The sequence below is a fragment of the Thamnophis sirtalis genome, unplaced genomic scaffold, assembly GCF_051295495.1.
Source record: "Thamnophis sirtalis isolate CommonGarterSnake01/CBP01778 unplaced genomic scaffold, rThaSir2_p1.2 scaffold_1, whole genome shotgun sequence".
In the NCBI taxonomy this organism is placed as follows: Eukaryota; Metazoa; Chordata; class Lepidosauria; order Squamata; family Natricidae; genus Thamnophis; species Thamnophis sirtalis.
Window position 1 is genome coordinate 135,813,333 of NW_028261381.1, and position 27,706 is coordinate 135,841,038.

The window sequence follows — 27,706 nt, forward strand, 5'->3', positions numbered from 1 at the left end:
CAAATAGAATAGAATAGAATAGAATTCTTTATTGGCCAAGTGTCATTGGACACACAAGGAATTTGTCTTTGGTGCATATATTCTCAGTATACATAAAAAGACAATTATTATTAGCCATTGAGGCAAATATTGGTACTATCAGCTCCTAAAATGACAGCTCTGTTTATTTTTTAGTTTCCATCTAGTGATAGAGCATTAGGATAGAAAAATCAAGTTAATTAATGAGCAGAGAATGTTTAGTATTACACAAAGGAGTTTGTGTTGTTGCTATTCTTATTATTGTCTCAGCAGGACATAAAGGTTTTAAATCTTTTAGGAATATATTTTTCTCCCTTAGGTAAATTAGTAAAAATACAAAGTATACCTAAACTGATGTGCAAAAAAAAAAAAAAAAAAAAACCTGCTTCCAAAACCAAAATCAAACTTTAATGAAATTCTCACATAGATTTCTCTCCATAGCACTTAGTACGTTCAAATCCATTTTGGAGCATCTCATAAGACCTCCCAAAGAGAGGAGATAGAGATGGAAGTATTAAAAATATGTTTTTCTGCTACAGCATGACTACTGGATCAAACCTATATATTAACATATTTCAGAGTAAAAGCAGCCTAGGTACATATACAAATAGGTTGAACATGCTTTAAAATTATTTGAAAGAAGTATTTTGGAGTTTGCATGTAGACAGCAGATCTGCTGTTCATTAAAGCAACCCATCCTTTTTTTTTAAAATAGACATGAACGTGGAAAAAATGGCTACTGCAAATAGTCATTTCAGCTCAGAACAGTCAACTGGAATTTGTAACTTAAAGTGATTATTTTGTGATCTATAGTCTGAAAACTCTGAATGTTTATGACATTCTTTAAGGTATTGGAAGAATCCCTTCTATGGTTAAAATCTAAACATATACGGCTCCTTCAAATCTTGCATCATTGGACTTGTTTTTTAGTTAATATCCTGTTAACAGTCTAATTGCTCTTCTCTGAACTGTTCTAGTTTCTCTGAATCTCTTTTAAAGTGTAATGTCCAGAATAGAACACAGAACTTAAAATAGGTCAAAGCAGAATAAATTATTATTTCCTGTGATTTGGAAATTTTATTTCTGTTGATACAGCCTATAATTCATTTATAGTACTATTTGCAACAATGGCAATTGCTGACATCGTAACTTTCCAATCTACTACCACTTTAAGATGTTTGCAGATAAAAAATACAGTTTGATAAAGAAATTTATGGAATATGCATAGCTATGTTTTAATTATTCAACCAAGTAACAGATATTCTAAAATTTCTGTTTTTTATTAAGTAGATTATATCTGCATCGGTTCGTGTCTATCGCAACAAAGCTATAAACGTTGAACCAGCTTAGGGAGGAAACAAATAGAAGGAACAAGAGAAGCAATCTGTTCTTTAAACACCAATCTTTTTAAAGGAATAACTTCTATTTCCAAGACCACTTCCAGGAGGGGATGCAAGTCAGATCATGAATTGAAAGGGGAAGCGAAGCTTTCATAAGAGTTGCTTCTTCTGTAATATCCTGACTTCTCGCTGCTGTTTCAATGTATTTTTTAAAAAGGAAGGTCTTTCAACAATAAATGTCACTGCAGAAATGTCTGCATTTTCATCCTGCTGAGTGATGGCTCGGATTGACTCAAGGGATCAAAATGTGCAGATGGAAAGAACAAGATACTTTGCCACTAATACTAATACCGAGAATCCTGTGTTTACCCTCTGCACAAAGCACAGAGGTTTTTTCAGTGCAAAACTTCCCTCCGAAAAGAAAAATAAAACCACTCTTTGCTCCTCAGCAGATTGATCAGCTCGAGGTATCTCTGTGCTCATCTGTTTGCCAGGAAAGGCAAGATTGTCTATCAGTTCTACGGTATTGCAAACTCACTAACATGTCAACGTGCCCATTTCTGTAGCATTCTGCTTGTCCGAAAATATAACTGTCTGAGTCAAATTATGAAATCAAAAGACTTGGATTATGGAAGGACTTATTGGCCACTAGGCCAATAAGATCCCATAGATTAGGCCTCCTCCGAATTCTATCAGCCGGTCAATGTCGACTGGCAACTACCCGGAGGAGAGCCTTCACCCGGAGGAGTGGCTGCTCCGACCCTATGGAACGAACTCCCCATGGAGATTCGTACCCTCACCACCCTTCAGACCTTAAAACCTGGCTGTCCCGACAGGCCTGGGGCTAAAGACTTCAACCCCACCCGAATAGTACGACTGTTGTGTTTTTTGACAATGTATTGTCTTTATGTATATAAGTTGTTTTGTACTTCGCTCCCCCTGAATTGTGAGCTGCCCTGAGTCTCCCCAGGGAAAAGGGCGGCATACAAATAAAGTTAAAATCTAAATCTAAAGGACTGATCAACTGGAAATGCTCCAAATATCAAGATGATAATATTGGACTGTTGATTTCAGGAAACAACTGTAGGCATGCCTGGAAAAAAAGTTCAAACAGCTGCTTCTCATGAGTATTTTGTATAGGAGAGGCCATTCTACATGATATAAGTCAAATTGAGTAATCCTAGAATCATTAATAATAATATCACTTCTTCTAAAAAGCTGAAAACAGCAGATCCAAAATCACTGAAATGGAATAGTTTACAAGCCAATTAATATCTACTGTGGCAACAATATCCACAAATAACCATACCCATCTTAAGAAGAAGGCGTTTTATCTGTCTGTGGAAATATATAATTTGCTTCAGAAATTCAACAAATTATATACTTTTCCCTTCTGGTAATGTTAATCAGGATAGAAAATTCATTTGGTTCAGTGAGAGACAATACATTGAAGCTACACGTATTAAAAAGGATTATGAATTCATTGTATAAGGGAAAAAAGCTCAGTATTGTGAACAACAATTTTAAATATAGTAAATATCAGTCAGTACTAGAATCAAAGTTTTGATACATGTGTTTTATGTGGAATATGCAAAAAGCAACAAATGTTCGTGCATAGTTTTAAAACTCCACTTACAGTCCAGTTATGAAAATAGTTGTCCCTTAACTTCTCTTCCCAACGTATTTTTGTGGCTCTGAAATATTTGCATTGTTCTGTGGCTGGTTGGGCAACAATCCTGTTACCCTAATTAGTTCACTTGCTATCAGAGAAGAAGTATATGCAATTCACTATGGAATTTGGCATCAGTAGAATTGGGTATCATTAAAGAGAGCTTTGCAAGGTAAGGTTATCATAGTTCACTTGGTCACCTCCATTTTTCTCATAATAGTGTAATTGATGAAAAGGACTTCAGCTGCTTCTTTAAAAGATAGGAATTTATGCTTTTCTTGTTGAATTACACTTCCCATTCTGGTATAGAACTACTAATGATGTCATATAGTTTTCATCTAAATATATAAAATATCTGGCAAAAAGTGTAAATTCTGTATACGTAACAAATATAGAAAACAAACAATACTCAGTTGAAGTCTTGCTTTGGACAAATACCAGAAATTTTTATTCTTTTAAACATTCAAAATATGTAACCAATTATGGATTAAATATTAACTCCTTAATTTTAAAAGAACATCTGTGAATGTTCCATGCTTTAAATCAGCATTACTGCTTCAGGAATTATTTTCCTTAGAACTAATGACTTCAATGGAATTAAAGGTAAACTTAGACATAAGATCACTGGAGTTTTTTTTTGTAATGTTTTATCAATAGTAGATCCTGAAGCTAGTAATTATGGAATGCTGAAAAGGTTATTGAAATTAATCTTGAATTATTAAGAGGCAAGTGTGTGAGAGAGTTATATAGAATATTATATAGAATATAATTTAACACTAAAGTCAATAGCTTTTATGCCATGCTGCTATATGGCTGTGCCATGCTTCATATTTGATTTAGACAGTGAAGCCATATTTCTTTTAGAAACTAATCAGCTAGAATATCCATGAAGTGGAAGATTTAGCAATTCACAATTTAAAAGATGAAGTTCATCAACTAAAATTATAATAAGTTTAAAATAATGGTTGTTTAAATTTCTATCTATAATGAATATCTAGGTACATTACCTATCTATAAAACTAAAATATAGTTTTATCTCTCTTTTAGGATGAAATGGTTTTCCTGGCAGGTTTGAAATCTCTTCTTCCTTGTGCTGTCAGAACTCTAATTCGATCAAATAAACTTAACATTAGCAATACCTCTGGAATGGCAGAAGGTAAATATAAAGGTAGATCAATGAAATCCTTTTGGTGAATCCTTGATATGCATTAAGAAATGATTTATAGTATTTCAACTTATAAACCTGTGTTTCTTAATTTAATCAGTTTTAGTTCAAAAAAGAGATGGACTAGGAATAACATCCAATCTGTGTTATAGACATTTATGCGTGAAATGGAAGATACATATGTGAACCACCAGAGTTTTGAATAGTCTCCCTTTCCCCTGAAGCCAAGGGACAGGAAGAATGGGCATTCTATTCTATTTTGTCCAATTAGTAAATCTAGATAATTTTTAGACAAGACAATGTTTTAGCTGATCTGATCCCTTCAGGAAAATTCGTAATTGACTATGCTCAAAATCATTTCTTATGTATAAATTTAAGACTGTATTTTTTAGAATTATGTTTTATTCACATCCCAGCTTTCTGGCAGAAGGGCAATCAAACTGTCTCTGTTGTGTAGTCATTTTTTTAATGTTATTTTCTTAACATCCTGTTAATTAATTATTTTCCAAACTTCAGACTAATATGAAATAGGAACATCATAGGCAGGTTTTCCCCCTAAAATGACGTATAAACTGATTGAACAGAAGTCTAATTAATTCATGAATTAATGTAAAGGTTTCCCCAAAAATAGTTTATTAAATTACCAGCATCGTGTAGAAATTCCAAGTCAAGCTGTCTTAATTCTCTATTCTCTAATTCATATAAATTAGCATATTCAATCATTACATTTACGTAGCAAACTAAGCCATTTTATGGTTGTGCTTAGCATGACTTTTGAATGCAAACCAGAGTTTAAATATTGATTAAGGAATGGTAGCTTAATTACCATATGAAACTATAAGTTGTCATTATTATTCAGTATGCCACCCAATCTCTATGGGAATTTTTAAAATATTTTTACATTAAACTTAAAAGAAAAACAGGAAATATTAGGCAGTTTGTACTTTGCAGCTGTTGTGTAATTTTGCACTTGTGCAACTCAATGGAATGAGAGGAAGGGGGAGGATCATCCAGGTGTAACACTAACAACTCATTTTTGGCACTTGAGGCAGTCTATCTTTGCAGTGGCAGATACAGCAAAACTACTCACAGTTTTCCTTCCTGTATCTCCAGATTTTAATGTTCAGTAGAGGCTCATTTTCTAATTAAGAGATATTTATTTATTATCTTGTCTGTATAATTTTATAAATAGCTCAAGGCGACAAACATACCTAATAGTCCTTCCTTCACCTATTTTTCCTACAATAACAATTTTGTGAGATGGATTCGACTGAAATCGAATGACTGGTCCAAAGTCACCCAGCCAACTTTCATACCTAAGGTGCAGGAGTGGGTTCCGGCCAGCTTTACTGCTGGGTCGCTCATGTGTGCGCTTCACACATATGCGCTGTGTGCACATGCACACTTCAATTAAAATTGTCTTGTGCATGCGCATAACTTAAAAACAAGATGCCAGTGCCAACGGTGCCAACCGGGGAACTGTTTTGGGGGGGTGGCAGGCCTGGCTCGCTGCCGGTGCTAGGGACCCAGGCCGCCATACCACTACCAGTTCAGCTGAACCTGTAGACTATAGAACCCACCTCTGCTAAGGTGCGACTAGAACTAATCTTCATTATTACACCAAACTGAATCTGTCTTATTGTTTTGTCAGCACAGAGTTTTTTTGTTTATCCAGCATTTCAACATTATGTTTTATCTATTTCTTACCACACTATTTCAACTTCCTATGAATGGCATCAGGGTGAATGTCTGGAGTGCAGGCTTACTTTGATGTGATATTTTAATATTAAGTTTTGGTTGCAAATACACATTTTTAAAAACACAGAAGGGCTGTTTCATGAAATCTGAAATGAATCTTTTATAGATTTGTAGTTTTGTTCCATATAGTATCAATCTTGTGAACTCTCAAGCTTCCTTTTTCCGATACATATTTAAGATGGACAGTATGTGTGTGTGTGTTTGTGTGTTTGTCTGTGTGTGTGTGTGAGAGTGTGTATACACACACACACATGCATACACATACACACACATGCATACACATACACACACATACACACACATATATATATAATTATGTATATAGCATGTGTATGTGTGTGTTATGTATGTGTATGCTTTTGAGAGCAGGCAACAGAATTTCAATTTTAATTGAAAAAAGTACAAAAGATGATCTTGCAACTAAATAAATCACTATATCAGAAATAAATTTTTCACTTTTATAACTGATTACATCCCAAAAATTATAAATATTTTTATTTGAGTAAATAACATTAGATTAAATTTCTGCCTTTTTATATTTACAGGATTTGTACAGGCAAATGTTATAATTATGCATAAATCTTTTGCTGATGACTTTGAAAAATTTTGTCAAGCAAATGATGGACCACTTCCCTTGCTGTATAGAAGTAAGCCAGGGGAATGGAAGTGTCCTTTCTTGAGCAATAATTCTGATATAAGGTATGTATAGATTCGTCTGTATTGGTAGCTATCAAGAAATATTTTAGCACCGTTTCTCATTTTTGTACATTCTGCAATGAACACTGCAGAAATATCAGTAAAAGGAGTTGTTACTGTAATTGTTATTATATACTTTATTATTAAACATGAAACTCGGTCAACTGAACATTAAAAAATGTATCACAAATACCATTGACTGGTATTAATGGTTGATACAGGTTGCTGCCAGTGTCCTAGGTATCAACCAAGTACTTTCTTAAGATGTACGATGCTCTGAGTAGCATAGTTTTTTGCAGTTCCGCTGGTGTTATTGCAGGAAGCTACAATCTCTTGATGTGTTTTATAAAATTCTTGGACATGGTACCAAGTGCCCGATGACAATGCGTATCACTGTTTTTGTTGTTGTTGTTGTTGTTGTTGTTGTTTCTTTTATTTATTAAACATGAAACTCAATCAACTGAACATTTAAAAATGTGTCACAAATATTGACTGGCACTGATGGTTGATATGGGTTGCTGACAACATCCTAAGGTCTCTTTTTAAAATGTACGATGTTCCGAGTAGTGCAGCTTTTTGTGTCTCAACATCTACATACCTTTTAAACATAAGAACTGATCCTTAAGTTATCATCTAGACGACAAGACAGTGCATCCATTTTACTTAAAAGTATGCCCCATTGAGTTCAGTGACCATTTCTCTGAAAGTAAGTAGATATTTAGTTATAGCCAGAAATCAAGTAGCTAGTCCAATGATGATGCTAATTCGTTTTGCAGAAGTGACTGCTTGCAATACAAGAAATATGAGCACGGAATATCCACAGGAATTGTGACAAATCTGAAAGAATATTCTGAACAGTTTAAAGACATGGTGACCTTTTATCTGGGCTGTAGTTTTACATTTGAAAAGGCACTCCAGAAAACTGGCATTCCTGTAAGAAATGTGGAACAGAAATGTAATGTAAGCATGTACAAGGTAAGAACAGAAGATAAAATAAAATAAAAAGTTCTTAAGAAAGTCCAGTTCCCTTCTGGAAAAAGCACCTTTGGGACAGTATCTCCTGGAGATCTGCCATCCAAGTATTTATCTGGCTCAAACCTCCATTATCTTTAGACTCAAACATCAGCCAAGTACTGTCACCTGCTGGGAATGTTTCTTAAAACACATAATACCACAGGTGTCAAACTCAATCCCGTCACGTGACGCATTGTAATGTATCCTGACATTTTTGTCTTTGTGGAGCTGGTGTGGGACATAGCCTGTACATGACGCATTCGGGCTGTGGGCCGCCAGTTTGACACCCCTGCATAATACTATATAAATACTGGCAAATACAATCGAGCTAATAATTAGTATTAGCTCAGAAAGAATGCTGATAGGCATTATTAAGTTGCACATAAGTATACAAAATTTTAATGCTCTTTTCTAGCGTCTGGTGAACATAGCAGCCAATTCTTTCACTCTTTCCATTTTTTATTTCTTTTTTTTTTTAGCTGATAAAGTCAATATTGTTTTACTCAATTGCTCTCAAATACAGAATTATTTGATTTGTAATATGTTAGGCATCTTTTTTACTTCTCTTGTCTGAATGTGATCACTGCTTATTAAAAAAAAAATAGAAAGAGATACCATTTTAGTTGTAATATGGCAGAAGTATTCCCACCAATGAACATGAACCAGTCATTTACTCCAACAATAAGATAAATAATAGGGTTTTTTTCTATGCCTTCTAAAGTCCTGGAACCATATGGAGTCTATGGAGTATTGAAATTATGTCCAAATATTTTGAAATATACAAAATGATTAAAACATTACTTTGGAAATTTCAGTTTTGTTTCAAAACATAGTATTTGACTGATATAGTTTCTTTAGCTGTTCACCAGACCTAGCAAATAACCACCAGAGGGCAGCAGATAGATATATAAAAAATAATTCTTGGCCGCCATCTGGTGGTGATTTGGATTTTTGTAGCCACAAGTAGGAAGTTTTCATTATTAGTGTTAACCCATTCTTAATTGAAGAAAAATTGCTTTCTTAAAACAAATACATTTTTTTCCTCAAGATCAGCTATTAATTACAGCAGGAAACATAAAGCATTAAATTTGCTCAGCTTCTCTTTTTATTTCATTGACAAGTATTATAGTCTGATAGAAACATTACTTTCTTAATGCAATCCTTCAAAATGAATAAGCTGATCGGCATGTGATTAACTACACTTATTTTCATGTTGAGATTAGTTTAATTACAAGGAATATTTTTACCAATAAAATCTGTATTTTCACTTCCCATTATTTTGGGGCAATGATCTTATATTTCATGCTGAACCTCAATTACAGTAATATCTGCCTATTGTTATTTAATTGCAAAATATGTACTTGAAACAATAATAACTTAATACCATTAAAAAATAAAACAAATCTAATATGACATTACTAATTTATCTAATGTTTCAATGTTTAGTTACTGTGACTGTGTAATTAAATAGAAAGTTAGCAATAGCAATGACATGAACTTAAATAGAATGCCATATGAATCATAAAGGTGATAATAGATGATATGTGGGTGAAGGCAACTGAACATGCTAGTGATTAATCTTGTGGCCTTTTATCACCCAACTGCATTTATCTCAGAGGTAGGATGCCCTCTACTTGAAAGAAAAGACCTTTGAGGATGTCTTCATTGTTCTTAATGCTTGGATCATTGTTTTAAAACTTTACCAGACTGCTGTTCCTTGCTGTGATATTGAATGTTTTCACTGTAATCTAATAGTAACTATGAGATATATACCTCAAGATAAACTGAAAGAGTGTGTGCAAATCACCCATCCAATGAAAAAATCACATGGAGCACCAGTTCACATTGGCTCTTCTGGTCAGTATATTTTTTCTCTGTTTCTATGATCCATAATAAAAAGCATGCATGAGAGAGAGAAGTAACAGGTGTTAGATTTGTCTGGCTTACTAATGTACAGTCTAGCTTTGCACAAGTAAGAGGATTTAAAAGAATTCCACCCTAGATACTACTAGTAATTCCAGGAAGTGCTGGGTAAGAAGCCTCTAGGTAAACTAATTTTTTTACAATTGTAAACCACCCAAAGTCATTGGGTCAGGTAGCATATAAAGTTAATGAATTATGGTTGTTCACACAGTCAGCTAGATGTATGTATGTATGTATGTATGTATGTATGTATGTATGTATGTATGTATGTATGTATTCAATATCTATAGCTTAGACTGGATTTATCATTTTTTCTTCTATTTTTATTTTATTCAAAAAAGTTAAAATACAAAACACCAAAAAACAGATTTCAATTATTGTTGTTGTTATCATTATAATTATTATTAATAATATTAATATTATTAAAATGTCACAGGCTTTCAGTGCAGTCTCTTTCTGCCCTGATATTCAGTTTCGCTTATTTTTTTCCAACAAAATAAAAAGTCATGCCAAAAATTTATCACATGTCACATTTGTTACCTGAACCAGTAATTCCTTTACACAGGTACAGGAATAAATAAACCATTAACTTTTATTTTATGTTCACCTCGTAATAAGACAAAGAAATGTCAGTATCCCATGCAACAGTATCCCACTAACATCACTTTCCATGTCACATCCCATGCTCTTCTAGGGAGTTGTCAGATGTTTTACAACATTAAGTCCCAGCCTAATTGGGTTTTCTACATTTCTGCTTGAGTATTAATAAAATTCCAATTTTAGATTTATTAGGAATTAAAGATCTATCCAGTCCAGAATATGGTGATGCAGTACAAGCTAATCCTGGAGATGTACCAGTCTTTTGGGCCTGTGGAGTAACAGGAATAGAAGCCGTCATCAATTGTAGTATGTATTTAGTGGAATTACCAGAACTGCTGCTTTATTACAGAAAACCAGTGATGCTTAAAAGTTGTTGTTTGGTCACTTCTGAGTCTTCATGACTCAATGGACATATATATTTGCAGTAATTGGTTCTTTGGATTTGTATAAGCTCATGCTCATATTGTCTGTGATAATATCAACCACCTTGTCTTCTATTGGCTTCTTTTACAATTGCTTTTGGTTTTTTCCAAGCTCAAGGTCTTCTGCATGGTTTTGTCATGTATCTGGATTTTAAAATACAACCTACATAAAAGAACCAACAATTCTGATAATCCATCTTCTGTGGGGGGTTTTGCCCTGAACTTTGCCTTGCAGAATTTTCCCCACAAAACTATAATTTCCCCTTAATCATGCACAGAATAGTCCTGTAAAATAATCTTATGATTAAGATTCCTATTACACGCTAAGCATTTAAGAGTTACAATTCTTTTTTCTGTGTATCCTGCCATGATGAGGGTAAGGCAGGTAGTTACCCAAGAACCACTTAGTTATGGTACATTTTTTTAAAAAAAAACTTTTATAAAACCAGAACAGAGTGCAATGGTTGTTTCCTATTATTTTGAAATTCTATTGATGCAGTCTAAAATTTCTTAATAAAAAATTATGAACATTTTGTTTGAGTTTTTGACTAAACATTACTACTGTGTTTCTATCTTTTAGAAAATAAGCTATTCCACCCAGCTGGTCATCATCTACAAATTTATGAGCATTCCTTATAATTCATCATCCAAATCATTAATGAAATAGTGAAGCGTAGATGAGCCAGGACTTGATATCTCGCCAATGTGATAAGGAACCATTGATGAACACTCTTGGAATAGAATATTGAGCTAGCTGAATGTCTACTTGTTATGCCAACCAGTCCATACAAAGTTACTAATCACAACGTAGTGTATTAAATGCTTTGCTGAAGTACATTACTATTTTAACATCTTTACATTCTACTGAGAAAGTTACATGATACACATGAATAGTATAGCAAGGTATATTGTTGACAAATTCAGGTTGACATTTGATAATTAATTCTTTGTTTTCAAGGTTCTTGTAAATCAGGTCTATCTAGCTGTACCCATCCATCCATCCATCCATCCATCCATCTATCCATGTCTATGTATATATGTATGTTTGTCTGTCTGTCCATCCATCCATCCATCCATCCATCCATCCATCCATCCATCCATCCATCCATCTATTGCATTTAGTTCTGGAGATTTAAACTAAAGAATCAGGAGTCTGGCAGCATTTTTTCAAATTAACAAAGTTTATTAGAAAATAAGCTAATTCGTGAGCTGCAACATACTGCATCATGTGCACAGAGTGGCTAGGATATGTTCAGTTACAGGCTCCTTTACCAGTCCTTCCTCCAACATGATGCTTAGCATCATCTGCTGGCAATGTCCCTCCAGATTCCACATAGTATAAAGAGGGAAAACTTTGTGCAAGAGCATTAATGGGGACACGTTTGATATCAGGACTCAAAGCAAGGACAAAGTATTATCAGATCATTTTAGCCTCCCAGGACCCACCATAACAGACCTCAAAATGACTGTTTTGAAAAAGTGGGTCTTTAATAGCCTATTGAATGAGAAATGGCTGAACTCACATATATCAAAAGGTTTCAGGCAATCTCAGAAGGTTTAGACAAAATGAGTTTGTAACATACTGTACAGGTAGTCCTCAACTTACGACCACAGCTGAGCCCAAAATTTATGCTGCTAAATGAAACATTTGTTAAATGAGTTTTGCCCCATTTTAAAACTTTTCTTGTTAAGTGAATCACTGCAGTTGTTAAGTTAGTAACACGGTTGTTAAGTGAATCTGGTTTTGCTTCATTGACTTTGCTTGTTAGAAAATTGCAAACGATGATCACATGTCCCCAGGATACTATAACCATCATAAATATGAGTCAGTTGCCAAACATCTGAATTTTGATCATGTGACCATGGGGATGTTGCAATGGTGATAAGTGTGAAAAAGTCATAAATCAATTTTTCCCAGTGCCATTATAACATCGAATAGTCACTAAATGAACTGTTGTAAGTCAAGGACTACCTGTAATTGTTCATTGACAAAGTACTTATCATTTTTATCTCATGTGACCCGCATCTGCATGACCAACCTATTTTCATTTTCCTTTTCTTCCCACTTTCTGTCCCCACCTCATCCCACTTTAAAACTATATCAGTCTAGACACTCTATGTATCTGATGAAGTAAGTGGCAGCTCATGAAAATTTACACCTTTTTAATAAAATGTATTAGCTGGAAAAGGTGCTGCCAGCTATAGAGTAGGCAGTAGTAAGATAATAATGTATTTGTTCTTTTTTTCTGGGCACCCACTTTTATATTCTGTTCATTTATTGTATTTTCCTTCATGACCACCTCTTCTTGCACTCCACCTTTTTCCATATCCTTTCCCCCAAAGCAGAGGTTGATGACTAGACAAATGTCCAGTATTTTGAGGGCCAGCTATAGTTTCTTAAGAAGACAGTGCATCGTTGTATTTTCAGAGCAAAAGGGATCATCCTTCATTCAAGAATAAATGGACAAAAGGGACAGGCAGAAGGGACATGGAACTAATCTATAGGTGGTTGTACTAACAGCTCTGAGAACTCTGCCCATTTCCTCAAAATTCATGTGCCCAAAACTCCTCCCAGATAGAAAGGCCTTCATTCCTGCTGTACGCTGCTGATTGAGCTTCTCTTTATTTTTTCCAGAGGCTCCACTGGCTTTTACCCATTCACCTGGTTGCATGTTTATCACTGATTTGGTAGTTGAAGATGATGCATCTGGTAATGATAAAGATCTCCCTGAAGTCTACAGTATTTCTCAGGATCCTTTGCATTATAGCATTGCTTCAACAGCAGCTGTAAAGAAAATTAGAGGCTTAGAAAATATAATAGCAATAGATCCAGGTAAGAGAAAAAAACCACAATCATGTTATGGGTTCTAAAAGGTTTACTACGATAGAAAAAGCGATCTTTGTATAATTTTCCGTGCAACAATCTTATCAAAAGGAAACATTGAATAAAAAATCCTATCTCTAATGCACGCATTTATTTTCAAAATGCCCTTTTATGGTTAAATTAGCCATAGGCCATCATTTAAGTTAATACTTCACCTGTAGCTCAACTTTGCAGAGACTTTCTACAGAATATGAATGAATGATTTATCAGATGTTGTATTGAAGAGGTGAAAAAATCAGATGGAAGCCAAAACAAATAACTTTTTTGAGAATAATAGCTACTAAGCTATTAGCATGTTTGGGCAAAAGAAAAATCTGGTATAGCAGCTCTGAGATCTTCTATCTCATTTCCTGATACCGTGAGCCATTTCATCTCTCAGCTTTAAGATTTTTTATCTATCAGCAATCAAAACAAACTAGTTTTATTTTTAAATGAATTCCTATGACAAACTACTATCCTCAGGATGTTCTTAGTTTAAAATATTTGTATTTTCCATGCTTAGGGAACAGAGGTGTGAAACATCTGTTTTCTTGTGATGAACTTCTGAAGGCATGCCTGTCGCTTTCCCATGCAAAATCAGTGTTGATTACTACAGGATTTCCCACCCATTTCAATTATGAGCCACCTGAAGAAAATGATGGGCCGCCCGGAGCCATTGCAATGGCAGCAATCTTGAAGGCCATGGGAAAAAATGTAGTTCTAGTGACTGATCAAAGAGCTCTCGATTTAAATAGAAAAATTATCAAGGAAGCTGTTGAGCAAGGTATGACATGGCTCATTATAACCTGATTATGCCAAAGGGTGTTTTAGTTTCTTAAAACTTGAAACCGTCCACATTTTCACTTATTACTGTTGACTTATTTTTTATGTTCCTGTTTTAAAATCTAGAATAATTACTTTCAAATGCATGTATTATAACAATACTGCTAGTGTGTGGTAAGAAATTCCATTCTTATGCTAGTGTTTTGTAAAAAAAAATTAAAATGTTTTACCAGCATCACAACAGATACCTAGGTAAATCTACTAGGTTTGCATCACTTATTACTCTAAACCAGGGGTGTCAAGCTCATGTCATCACAGCCTCATTACGTAATGTATCAGGACTTTTTTCCCCTTTGCTAAACCGGGTGTAGGCAGAGTCAGCACATGATGCATCCAGCTTGTGAGCCGCAAGTTTGACAGCCTTGCTTTAAACTATAATGTTAATTATTTTCTTCATTTATTAAATTTGTAGCCTCCCCTTACCATCAAATGACTCTGAGTGCCTTATGGTAGCACAAAAGCGAACTAATCAATTAAAATCCAAACCTTAAAATATCAAATCTTAAAATTAAAATGGTTAACATTATCAATAAATTTAATAAAGGATCAGTGTGTAAGTGGGGTACAGGTAGGATCTATAGAATAGAATAATAGAATAGAATAATAGAATAGAATAGAATAACAGAGTTATTGGGCATGGATTTAGGTTACATAATTAAGCTTTCTTTTTATGAGTATTCTGTCTACCTGAAGGAAAGGCAACAATTTTTTCCACCAAAATATTTCACTTTAAAATGGGAGGTGGCCTTGTATTGCAGTTAAACATTTCAACCAATATATTGTGGGATTTAATTATTCTGTGCAACTGAATTGGGAATAATCTAATCAAGGTATAAAGACAGAAATAATTTGGTTTTAAGAAAGATTCTTTAAAAATATTGTAATACTCTTCTATTAAAATCAGCAGAATTTCCACATGTTTCAGTCTGACTCAGTCATATCTTTCTTTACACTCATCCTATTTTACAAAGGAGGAGAATGTCTTGAAAATTTCAGCCACAGAACTGATCTTATTTAACATTGGGAAGACAAAACAAATAATTGTGAAACAGTGATCAGGCATGTGCAGATTATTTGGTACAGCACTTTGCTCTTTAGCAACACCTCTCTATGAATCTGCAGACTGTAGGAGGGAAGTAAATGCAGGTGCTTGAAAGCACAGCAGCTCCTGCATGCCTGGAAGAGCCCTATGCACAGGCCTAACAATGGCATGATTAATATCATGATCCAAGTTAGCAATAGCACTAAGGCTTATATACCATCTTACAGTGCTTTATAGCTCTCTCTAAGTGGTTTACAGAGCCAGCATATTTCCCCCAACAATATAAGTCCTGATTTTACTGACATCGGAAGGATGGAAGGCTGAGTCAACCCTCAGCCTGGAGAGATTGGATCTGCCAAACTACTGGCAGCCAGTGATCAGCAGAAGTAGCCTGCAATAGTGCACTCTAACCACTGCGGCATCGCAGCTCAAAGTTACCTTTGTCTTTCTCTATATTCTAGAAATACTGCAAACACCTGTCCCTGTAATCAGCTACCAAAGCAATTCTCAAGATTCAGCTGTGCAGTTTTTATGTGAAGATGGGAATCCAGAAAAACCAAGGTATATGTCCCAAAAAGCAAAGCAATGCCAAACTCTAGCATATCTCAGAAGGGTCTATGACAATTTGCCGCAGCCAACTCGTCACAGACAACTCATTGTGGGCCAACTCGCCATAGGACAATTTAATGCTGTATTAAATTGTTCCATTCAATTACTTTTATTATTGGTGACCATGTTTTCTCAAAATTATTGTTAACTGTTGGATTTCTGGAACTGACTTTATTTTATTATTATTGTCCACAGTTGCGTCAAAATTTAACTTTTGTATTTGTTGAATTGTTCCTTGGTGCATTGTCCCACAGCGAGTGGCCATGGCAAGTTGGTTGTGGTGAGTTGGCCCTAGTGAGTTGCTCCATTCCAGAGTCTTTAGTGTAGAGTTCGGGAACAGGACTCAGCTCCTGGGGTCCATATAATTATAACACAGATGCTAGCTAGATATCATCTGGTTGACTTCAAATACCAGAAAGGCTTTAAAGCAACTTTTCTCTAGGAGCCTGTCTAACATGTAGCTTTCTCTGGGGAAGATAAGAGACTAGTATATTTCCTCCAAGTACTCTCTTGAAACAGAAAGAAATAAACAGCGGGCATAAAAGACAATGCTAGAGGGGAGAGCATAAAGGGCATGTGAGTAGGGTGGAGAGAAAGATAAGGGAAAAAATACTTATCTGCAGGGAAGTATTTTATTCAGGTTATAAATCAGATTTCTTCAACCTGCTTAACTCCCAGCTATAGTTGGGGATGAATGGTGCTGTAATCCATGTCAGCTGGGGAGCAGCAGACTGTGAAAGGTTGGAGTTAGCCAAATATATTATTATGAAGACTAAAATAATAGATTGGGGAACTGGAGCAACTCAAGGACACAGAGTTGAGGAAATTGAATAACAAAGAACTTTTCTCGTGATCCCTGATAGTTTTGTTTTTTACCTTATGGCACGTGTTAACCAGGATCATCAAGGTGGCTGGCTATGAAAGGAATTTTTTTGAGTGGTGTTATCGTGGGAGGCTGGAATGTAGGCAATTTGGGGGGGGGGGTTCTTTCTTGTCCCTACGTGGTTTATTCGCTCACGGGAATCAAGCCGCCGACTTCAGTAGTGCACAGGCCCAGCATTTTACCATGTGAGCCAGTGCGGCCCCCATCCCTGATAGTAAATGGAGTATATGGGGATTTGATTTGAGAATCTTAATAGGTAATGCTGAGTACATCAAGCTATCATTAGCATTAGAACTACAGTAAATCTTAATTCTTTTTTAATTCCTCTTCTTTAGATTTAATCATTTGATAGCAATAGAACGTGCTGGGATGGCTGCTGATGGTAATTACTACAACGCAAGGAAAGTTAATATTAAATATTTAGTAGATCCCATTGATGAACTCTTTATAGCTGCACAAACTCTCCCAGGAATTACTACTACAGGTACAGTATATGTATTTTCCTTCAATGGTCTGATACAAGTATTAGTGTTACTATGAACCAGCTGGAGACATTAAGAACAGGGTCTATTATGCAACTGGAATAACTGAGGTGAGGCAAAAGAATTAGTGCTGAAAGTGATAAGCAATATTTAGCTCTCTTAAGGTTTCAAATGTTCACAGTCATGGAGATAGGAATTTCTACGAGGCAATTTCCAATTAATCATTATTTACTGATGCTCTTTAAAATTTTCTAAAATATGTGATGCTTTTTAATTATATTAATACGGCATTTATTCTCACCCTGCTCTTCACCTGTATGAAGGCATACCCAAGTCAAAGAGAGAGCAGAGAAATGTACACAGAAGCAACACATACAGATGTGTTCCTGAAATAAGCTGTAATTGGGCCTGTCCATTATGATTGCATGTCAAGATGGCCGTTAAGCGAAATGGCCTCGCTTAATGATCTCCACTCCTGCTGTCCCTGATGTGGCCATTAAACAACCACTAGGGTTCTTAAATGGAGCATGTGATGCCTCAGAGTGGGGGAGACCCATGGAGGCCTAGCGCAGGCCTAAGCCGGCCGTTCCCAGACCTTCCATGGCCTCCTCCACACACACACATACCTTTAAAAAACCCATGCTCTACTTTCCATCTCTTGGGTCCCCACAGGCCTTTACCCACTCCTACCAGGTGCCCCCAATTCATACACCACCAGGCCAAGCACTTTTCCCCTCAGTTACCTTTTAAAGAACCCCAAGGCCTTCCAGAGCACTGGAACCGATCACTTCATCACACAGACATGTGATGCAATTCTGGAAGCTGCAATGATATATCTATCTATCAGAATGCAATTTTTAGTCAGTCATAAGGGCGAATGACTGCAGGGGTGTTGCAGGAGCCGTAACTTTCAAAACAACGTTGTATGGAGCTTTTGGGAGGTTTGCTGTAACTTCAAGTTGCTGTTAAGTGACCAGTCATATCTTGAAGACTACCTGCATCTGGGAAGAAAGTGGACACATAAATTAAACATGTCAGTGATACTCCTCAAAATAAAGGGAGACCATGAACACACACCCAGTTTGGGCTTTGAGGAGAAAATGTCCCTACAAATGTACAGCAAATGTGACATTTCAGTATATTGATGCACTAGAAGGCAAGTAAAGAAAGGATAAGAAGTGAAAAAGTATGGGTGCTTTGTGGTCAGTTTGGTCCTATACTAACTTCTTGGAAATAAGCCCCACTGATCTTTGTGAGGTTTTTCAGAATAGACACATATACGTCTATTTTGCTAGACTTTGTAAATAGAAATTAACTATTATAATTGTTACTTTGTAATCCTTAAAGGTAATAGCTGTTATGTTTTGGCAAGGCATGGTACAAATCAACTGCTAATCTGTTCCAACTATACTGATATTGGAGAGTTATTTATCTAAACTTGCAGATGGATAAACATACACAAATGCTGATATTAATAAGTCAGCAGTTTAGAAAACAGTACAAGTTTCCAATATTACTTATGATTTTCATTGTTGTGTCATCCTGGCAAAATTCTTTGTAGCTGTGAAAGCAGATACAAATGTTAATAAGCACAATAAATAAAGCTGGAGTATTTCAGTGGTTACCCAGAGTTCAGCAGTTTTTGGTGGAAGTATTTACAGTAAGCTTGTGAAAGTTCTATAAATAAAAGGTTATTAACAGTTCCACTGATTTTTAATTTTTCATCAGATTTTCTATAAGGATCATTGGTATCAAAATCTATGTCTAGTATGGTAATATTCCAATGTAATTTTTTCCATTTTAATTTAGGTATTGGAGATGGAGGAAATGAATTGGGAATGGGAAAAGTAAAAGAAGCCACAAAGAAGCACATTAAAAATGGAGATGTCATAGCTTGTGATGTGGAAGCTAATTTTGCAGTTGTTGCAGGTAAGATTTGAACAAGCCAAAATATGTACATGTACAAAATCATAAGAAACTAAAACAAAAGCTGTGTTGCTTTTTCTGATTATTGTATTCAGTCATCACCTAGATAACTAAATCACTAAATAAGCTGTTTGTCATCTTTGATACCTGCTATGCTATCAGGGTGACTTTTAACAGCAGTTAAAAACAGAATAGCAAAATAGAATATATAACTGGCAGCCAAGGTAAGAAAAAAAAATCAAACTAGAATTATCCAAAAGGTGCTTTTTCAAGAGGCAACTGGATTTTCTTGTTTTTCTTTGAAGACCTTTTACTTCAAAGCTGAAGAAGCTTCTTGGATGAGAAGCAAAATGTCTTCAGAGAAAAAGCAGAAAGTCCAGTTGCCTCTTGAAAAAGCACCTTTGGGACAACCATGTCCTGGATGACTGAGAATCTCCATAGACATCAAACTAGAATTAAAGTAGTATCTCATGGGCTCCTACTAACAACCTTACGTCCATGCCCAGGAACAGACCCACATTTTCAAGACCCACATTTCAAAAGATTGGCAGGGTTGAGGCTGGTCTGTTTCCCCAATTCTTTGCATAATATTTCAAACCACAAGGGCTACAACATAAAAGTGTCTCTTCCGCATACTTCTGTGCCACTATTTTGTTAATTTATTAATTTATGTAGCTGCCTATCTCAAACCAGTGACTGAGAGCAGTGAGTATTCATACAAACAAAACAGTTAAAACATAGTACAAAAGAGAATTAAATACAAATGGCAGCCAAGAGATATTATAAACCATTGTGGTCAACATAATCAGGAAACACTTGGGACCCCAGGTCCTGGCCACATAGCCAGGTCTTCAAGATCATCTGAAAGACTAGCAGGGTCTGTCATTGTTCTTGCTGATGACCTCTGAGGGGCTTAAAATGGGGATGGCAAACCTATACTGGCCTTCTATAATCTTTCAGCAGCCTTTAATACCAACATTTGACTGTGGTATTGTTCTGGATCAATTTAAGAGCTTGGAAGATCTTGGGGAGACAGTCTTGTGGAGTTAATTATGATAAGTATGCTGAGGCTACGCAGACTCCTGGTCTACTCAGGTGATGCCATTAAAGTTCTTTCCCAGTTCCTGGAGGCTATGGAGGACTGGATGGTAAGGCATAGGCTTTAATTTATCTGTAACAAGATTAAGTGACAGTTGGTTTTAGGGACCCTAGAACCTGGAGATTATCCATCTGTGACTAGAGTAGCACAATTTAAATTATTTAAATAAATAAAGTAATAAAATTCTATGCCCTGACTGTTGGTCATGCTGGTTAGAACTAGTACTAAGTGGAGTCCAAGCCATCTCTAATAGGTGCTAAATGATAATCTAAACCAGGTTTTAGAGAGCCAGTGAGTAAGTAAGTAAAATCTTTATTACGGTCAAAGACCAGCAATACACATTAGTTTTTACACTATGTTAAAAAAATACTAACATTAAAATATAATTAAAAAGTATTGACATTAAAAGTGGATAATAACATAATGGTCCAAAGATTGTTAAAGGTATGTCCAGATAATTGGTGCAAGATGATATTATACTTTGTAGCCATTATTATTTTTTTGGCATGTATTACTGAAACCTGGCTGGGCCATGAGGGAGGAGTCCCCCTCTCAGAAAAGTGCCCAGAAGGGTTTCAGGTGCTCCACCAACCGCGACACCAGATAAGGGGTGGGAGAGTGGCAGCCATCATCCGAGAGTCAATAGTTTGTTGGATCCCTGCTCCGGAGACTGTCGGGTGTGAGTCCCTCCTGGTGAATTTGGACCTAGAGGGTCAAGTGGGCTTGTTCCTAACGTACCTGCCTCCCAGTTGCATTACAACAGCCCTGCCTGCGCTCCTTGAGTCAGTAGCTGGACTGGCGGTTGAGTTCCCCAGGCTGATAGTACTGGGGGATTTCAACCTGCCATTTCTGGGCGAACGTTCGGATGGGGCACAGGAGTTCATGGCTTCCATGGCAACCATGGGCTTGACCCAGGTAATTCAAGGTCCGACTCATACAGCGGGTCACACGCTCGACCTTGTGTTTCTCTCGGGACAGTGGAGACGTGATCTGGAATTGAAAGGCGTTGAGATCTTGCCTTTGTCATGGTCAGATCACTTCCTACTGAGGCTTGATTTTTCGGAAACTACTCCCCCACTGCAGGGAGGAGGAACCGATTAGGTGGTTCCATCCCAGGCGCCTGATGAACCCTCTGGGATTTCAGACGGCGCTTGGAGAGATACCTGACTCTCTTGCCCACAATCCGGTAGAGTCCTTGGTTGCTGCTTGGAATATAGCGGCAACTGAAGCTCTGGACCTGATCGCACCTTTGCGGCCTCTCCGCAGCAGTGGATCCAGGAGGGCTCCTTGGTTTACTGAGGAACTCCGGGAAATGAAGCGCCAAAAGAGACGCCTAGAGCGACGTTGGAGGGCTAGTAACTCCGAATCCGACCGAACACAACTAAGAGCCTTTATTAGGACTTACTTAGTGGCGATACGGGCGGCAAAATGTGCTCATTTTTCCGCTCTTATTGCGTCCGCAGAATCTCGCCCGGCCGCCCTGTTTAGGATAACCCGCTCCCTCCTGAAAGGGAGGGGTGCGGGGGAACCTTTACGGGGAAGAGCTGAGGAATTTGTTCAGTTTCTGTCAGACAAAGTCGCTCGGATCCGGATGGACCTAGACTCCACTTGGACAGTGCCAGCCGAGATGCCGGGGGAGGGCCTTGATCGGAATTCTTGGAGCGAGTTCCAGCTTGTCGCCCCTGAGGAAATGGACAAGGCTATGGGAGCGGTGAGTGCCTCCACCTGCTTACTGGACCCATGTCCCTCCTGGCTGGTCTCGGCCAGCAGGGAGGTGACACGAGGCTGGCTCCAGAGGATTGTTAACACCTCTCTTCAGGAGGGATCTTTCCCGCACCTTCTGAAGGATGCGGTAAGGCCCCTCCTTAAGAAGCCGTCCCTGGACCCAGCTATTCTTAATAACTATCGTCCAGTCTCCAACCTCCCCTTTGTAGAGAAGGTTGTTGAGAAGGTGGTGGCCTTTCAACTCCGACGGACCTTGGATGAAGCAGATTATCTGGATCCCTTTCAATCAGGTTTCAGGCCTGGTTACTGCACCGAAACTGCTTTGGTCGCGCTGACCGATGATCTCTGGTGGGCCAGGGATAGAGGACATTCCTCTATCCTGGTGCTTCTTGACCTTTCAGCGGCCTTCGATACCATCGACCATGGTATGCTTCTGCGACGGTCACGTGACGTGGGAGTGGAAGGCACCGTTTTACGGTGGTTCTCCTCCTACCTCTCAGACAGGTCGGTGTTGGTTGGAGGACAGAGGTCGACCCCTAGGCCCCTCAAATATGGGGTGCCACAGGGCTCGGTCCTGTCCCCCCTCCTATTTAATATCTACATGAAGCCCCTGGGTGAGATCATACGCCGGCACGGGATTAAATATCATCAATATGTGGACGATACTCAATTGTATCTGTCCGCCCCGTGCCAACTCAGCGAAGTGATGTGCCAGTGCCTGGAGGTTGTCAGGGTCTGGATGGAGCGAACAAGCTTGCACTCAATCCAGACAAGACCAAGTAGCTATTGATATTGCCTCCCAAGGATAGTCCAGACATTCCATCCCTTAGCCTGGGGGGTGAAATCTTACACCCCTCAGAGAGGGTCCGCAACTTGGGTGTCCTCCTGGATTCGCAGCTAACGTTAGAACACCACCTGTCGGCTGTGACCAGGGGGGCTTTTGCCCAGGTTCGCCTGGTGCACCAGCTACCTGGACCGGGAGGCACTTCAAATGGTCACTCATGCCCTCGTCACCTCAAGGCTCGATTACTGTAATGCACTCTACATGGAGCTGCCCCTGAAAAGTGTTCGGAGACTGCAGTTGGTCCAGAATGCAGCCACACGAGCGATATTGGGTGTACCTAGGTACACCCATGTTACACCTATCCTCTGCGAGCTCACTGGCTTCCTATTGGTCTCCGAACGCGCTTCAAGGTGCTAGTTATTACTTTTAAAGCCCTACATGGCTTAGGACCTGGATATCTGAGAAACCGCCTCCTGCCACATACCTCCCAACGATCAATTAGATCTCACAGGTTGGGCCTTCTCCGGGTCCCGTCGACCGGACAATGCCGGCTGGTGGCTCCTCAGGGGAGGACCTTCTCTGTAGCGGCCCTGTGGAACGATCTACCCATAGAGATCCGGACCCTTCCCTCTCTTGGCCTTCCGAAAAGCCACTAAAACCTGGCTGTTCCGGCAGGCCTGGGGCTGTTGAACAAGGTCACTTAACTGGAATGTATGGTGTGCTGTTTTTTAAATTATATCTCATGTTATTTTTTTAATTCTTATTTTTATCTTGCTGTAAGCCGCCCAGAGTCCTAAGGGATTGCGCGGCATACAAATTTATTCAATTGCCAAATTGCCAATTTTCTTATGGACTTTAGAGAGCCAGGAAAAAATTCCACTATTGCTATGCCTATAAAAGGCGTAGATCAACATATTACTTTCTGAACAATAAGCCAAAGCACAACAGGATTCTGTTGATCCTAGAAACAATGGGAAAAACTGCACTTCCTCCTGTGGTGCCAATATTACGGTGCTAAATTTCAATTAGAGGCCTGTGCTTTGTATTATTAAATACCATTCAATTGTTTTAGCTAAAACATTTTATTTAATGGCACTTTTCTCTGGCAGGTGTTGCCAATTGGGGAGGCTATGCAGTTGCTTGTGGACTATATATCCTCAATACATGTGAAATACATGACCGATATCTGAGAAAAGCTGTTGGATATCCCAGGTTTTCCAAATATAAGAACTGGGCATCAGCATTACCTTCTGTGGCTAAGGTATCATTTCGGAAGAAGTTTTTCATGGAATAACAACTTTTTTTTCTATATGGGGTGATTGGAAACAATTTGCAGAGCTTGCCAATACTGGGTGATTTCTGGGTAGCTATTGAAATTGAGTTGCCTTTGTTAAATACCGTATACTGCTTATAAGTTCGGATTTCACCTATTAGTTTTCTAGAGCAAAGAAAGTGAGACCATGGGTTAAATAAATACGTCTACCTGAAGCCTTCATAACTTAATTATCTAGCTTCCACAATGATTTCTTTTAAAAATTTTCCTAAACTAACATGTGCTTGGTCATATCTAACCTATTAGCCATTTCTTTTATAACAAACTTATAATTGTAAAATAAATGTAGGTGAAAGTCTTCACCCTCATCAGGATCATTAACGGTTTTATGCCATTATTTATGCAGAACTAGAACTAGATTGGGGCAATAGAATGCAATTTTAAATTCATGCAAGTTTTTCAGAGCCTTTCATATTGTAAAATACAATAAGGTTAACAACTGGAGCCTGAATTTCCCTTGCTAAGCAATGCAATCATAAAATGCAATATCAAGTGAGACCATTGCTTAGTGATGGCAATAGCAATAGCAGTAGACTTATATACTGCTTCATAGGGCTTTCAGCCCTCTCTAAGCGGTTTACAGAGAGTCAGCATATTGCCCCCAACAATCTGGGTCCTCATTTTACCCACCTCGGAAGGATGGAAGGCTGAGTCAACCCTGAGCCGGTGAGATTTGAACCGCTGAACTGCTGATCTAGCAGTAGCTTGCAGTGCTGCATTTAACCACTGCGCCACCTTGGCAATCCTGACGTGCCACATTGCTGTCATTAAGCAAGGATCATGGGCATGGGTTGTTAAGCAGATCTCAGGTGATTATCAGGTAGGTAAGCATGGCAGGGTCTCTACAAGGTGGGAGCAATTTACTGAAGCAACTTGCAACTTTTCCTGCCAGCTTCCCCATTGAAGACAGCAACAAATGGTGAACATGTGATTGCAGCAGACATTGGAAGTGCAAGCCAGTTGCCAAATGTCCAGATCATAATCACATGACCACAGGGATGCTGTGATGGCCAGAACTTTAAAGATTGGTCATAAATCTCCCTTTTTCAGTGGCATCATAATTTTATAATTTTAATACTTATTTCAAAAATATTTACAAATTTTATTTGTTCATAATGCTTCCCGAACAAACGGTCAGTAAGCAACAATTATCTCTAGTCTGTTGGCACAGATTCATTTATTCTTCAAAACAAATGTGTCGGAAGCTGCTGAAATGTAATGTATTAAGATTAATATATGTTACAGAATACAGATCTGGAACTTAGAGTCTCAGTCACCAAGATGACTGTGAATCATAATATTAATGATGTTGCATTTCCAGATGATATTCCTCCTTCATTTGCTTTCTTTCTCTTTATTTTTCAATGCCCCAAACAGCATCTGGAAATTCAACATCATTGATCCATCTTTTTGACTCTGTTGGTCTTACCTTCGCTGCTTCGTCCTTTTTATCCTCCTACTGCCATACCTTGGCTTCAGATAGATTTTACAACTTATTCCTCAACTCATTACTTTTTTTTTAACCACTTTACTATGAAAGCAGAGCATTGGTAATTATATATTATTTTATAAACTGAAATTATGATGCCAGATGTCAACAGTATAAACCAGGGGTCTGGTTGGCAACTTTAAGCCTGGAGGACTTCAACTCCCAGAATTCCCCAGCCAGAAAAGCTTGGAAGTAGATTTGAAGTACTTCTAGTATAATATTATTCTAATAATGATGCTGGAAACAATCTAATACAAATGGATTCCAATCCTACATTTCCACATTACTATAATTAGCAAAGAATGCATTTTAACATTTGAATGACAAGAGTGCTGTAAAGCACTATGTGGCAATATATAAGTCTAAGACCTATTGCTATTTTATAGTTAATGTGGCTATGTCTAGAAAGAAACAAGAAATAAAATCTTCCCTACCAAGATACTCTTATTGTGAACTTAAGCAGTAAATATTAAACTAAATTCCTGACTTTGAGCACTTTCATCTGTTCAAGAAGAAACCTAAATTTTAAAGAGAATAAAAATTGTACTGTCTATTTTACTATTTAGGAAGAAAACATGCTGAAGATATTACAGCGGCATCATGTTCGCAGTGGAATAACTGCAAGTTTGGCAATGGAAGTGGATGCTCTGCCATTCTTTGACATTCATTCAAGTTTAATAGAGAGGCTGCGGGAGGAAACTTTCAAATAATATTCCATCTTTAACAATATGGTATATTAAACACATTTAGTCCAGAATATATATTACCACTACATTCCCTGATCAGATATCCTGCCACAATTTATTATTCCAAATAGTATGAGGTAGAAGAATGTGTGATTGTACAGTAAATTTCTGGAATAATGTCAATGTAGAATTAATACATTTTTCAGAATGATATCTTTTTTCAATTATCTAACTAAAATGTATCAACAATAAATTAATCGAGAATACATTTTCTTTGATTTAAACAAGATTCATCTGTGCCTCATTTGCCAGATGCCCTGTTAAAACGGTAATAACCCTCCAAAGGAAAGTTGCAGACAGTGTTCTGAAATACTTTCTTCTCTCCCACAAAATAATAGGAATAGAAGGGGCCCTTAGGCTATTGAATTCAACTCTTTGCTCAGGGCAAGCATCCAAATTAAAGTCTACCTAGCTTTTCTTGAATACTTTAGTATGCGATTGGTTGCACTGTCAAACTGCTCTTCTTAGGAGGAAATTCTCAACTTTGAACCAGAGTCTGCCTTCCACTGATTTATTACATGTCTTGTCCTCTAAAATGATAAAGAATGAGTTGTGTCCTTCTCTATGATATTACTCTGTGATTTCCTTCCAGTATGAAGAGGGAGGTAGCATATTCCCACTCAATTGTCTTTTTTTCTGAATATATGTATTCAGTTCTTTCTATTGATTCTCATTGAATGTAATTTCTAGTTCCACACTCAAACTTGCTGTCTTTTTCTTGGTGTTTGAGTCCTTGTTAAAGGCCATGTCCATGATAGAAATATAAAACTCTTTACAGCAAGAATCTGTCAGCAAAAATACTGCCCCCGTTAAATATGGTTGTTTAATCTTTTCTGCCCTTATACAGGTAGTCCTTGACTTATGACCACAATTGGGACTAGAAGTTCCATAGCTAAGCAAGGTAGTTGTTGTGAGTTTTGCCCAGTTTTATGGCTTTTTGCCACAGTTAAGCCAATCACTGCAGTTGTTAAGTGAATCACATGATTAGTAAGTGAATCCAGCTTCCATTTATTTTGCTTGTCGCAAGCCAGTTGGGTTACTCTCAAATGGCAGTCAGATGACCACAAGATACTACAGCCATGGCAAATACATGCTGGTTGCCATTGGAATTTCAATCACATGACTGTGAGGATGCTGCAGTAGTTGTAAATGCAAGGCCTGGTCAGAAGTTGTCTTTTGCAGTGCACTTATATCTTTGAACTATTGCTAAACAAAATGGTTGTAAGTTGAGGACCACCTGGACTTGCCTGTTATTAAAATTGTGCTGTCTTCCTTGG

General features: G+C 37.5%; 1 protein-coding gene across 9 annotated transcripts in view; it reads left to right on the forward strand.

Annotated features, from left to right (window-relative positions):
* The window catches only part of DGLUCY (D-glutamate cyclase), a 29,985-nt gene extending 2,279 nt beyond the window's left edge, over positions 1-27,706 (forward strand). For 3 of the 9 annotated variants that reach the window (XM_014063461.2, XM_087725525.1, XM_014063458.2), the window contains exons 2-13: positions 4,075-4,195; positions 6,496-6,649; positions 7,423-7,621; positions 9,367-9,517; positions 10,367-10,489; positions 13,241-13,438; positions 13,992-14,252; positions 15,815-15,914; positions 17,181-17,329; positions 19,137-19,256; positions 23,971-24,122; positions 26,250-27,706. In XM_014063461.2, coding sequence (XP_013918936.2) covers positions 4,081-4,195; positions 6,496-6,649; positions 7,423-7,621; positions 9,367-9,517; positions 10,367-10,489; positions 13,241-13,438; positions 13,992-14,252; positions 15,815-15,914; positions 17,181-17,329; positions 19,137-19,256; positions 23,971-24,122; positions 26,250-26,393 — 1,866 coding nt within the window. In that variant the 5' untranslated portion in view covers positions 4,075-4,080 and the 3' untranslated portion in view covers positions 26,394-27,706. Of the gene's footprint in view, positions 1-3,182; positions 3,200-3,611; positions 3,631-4,074; positions 4,196-6,495; positions 6,650-7,422; positions 7,622-9,366; positions 9,518-10,366; positions 10,490-13,240; positions 13,439-13,991; positions 14,253-15,814; positions 15,915-17,180; positions 17,330-19,136; positions 19,257-23,970; positions 24,123-26,249 lie in introns of those variants that run through there. The other 6 variants (XM_087725519.1, XM_087725513.1, XM_087725509.1 and 3 more) reach the window with 4 other exon arrangements.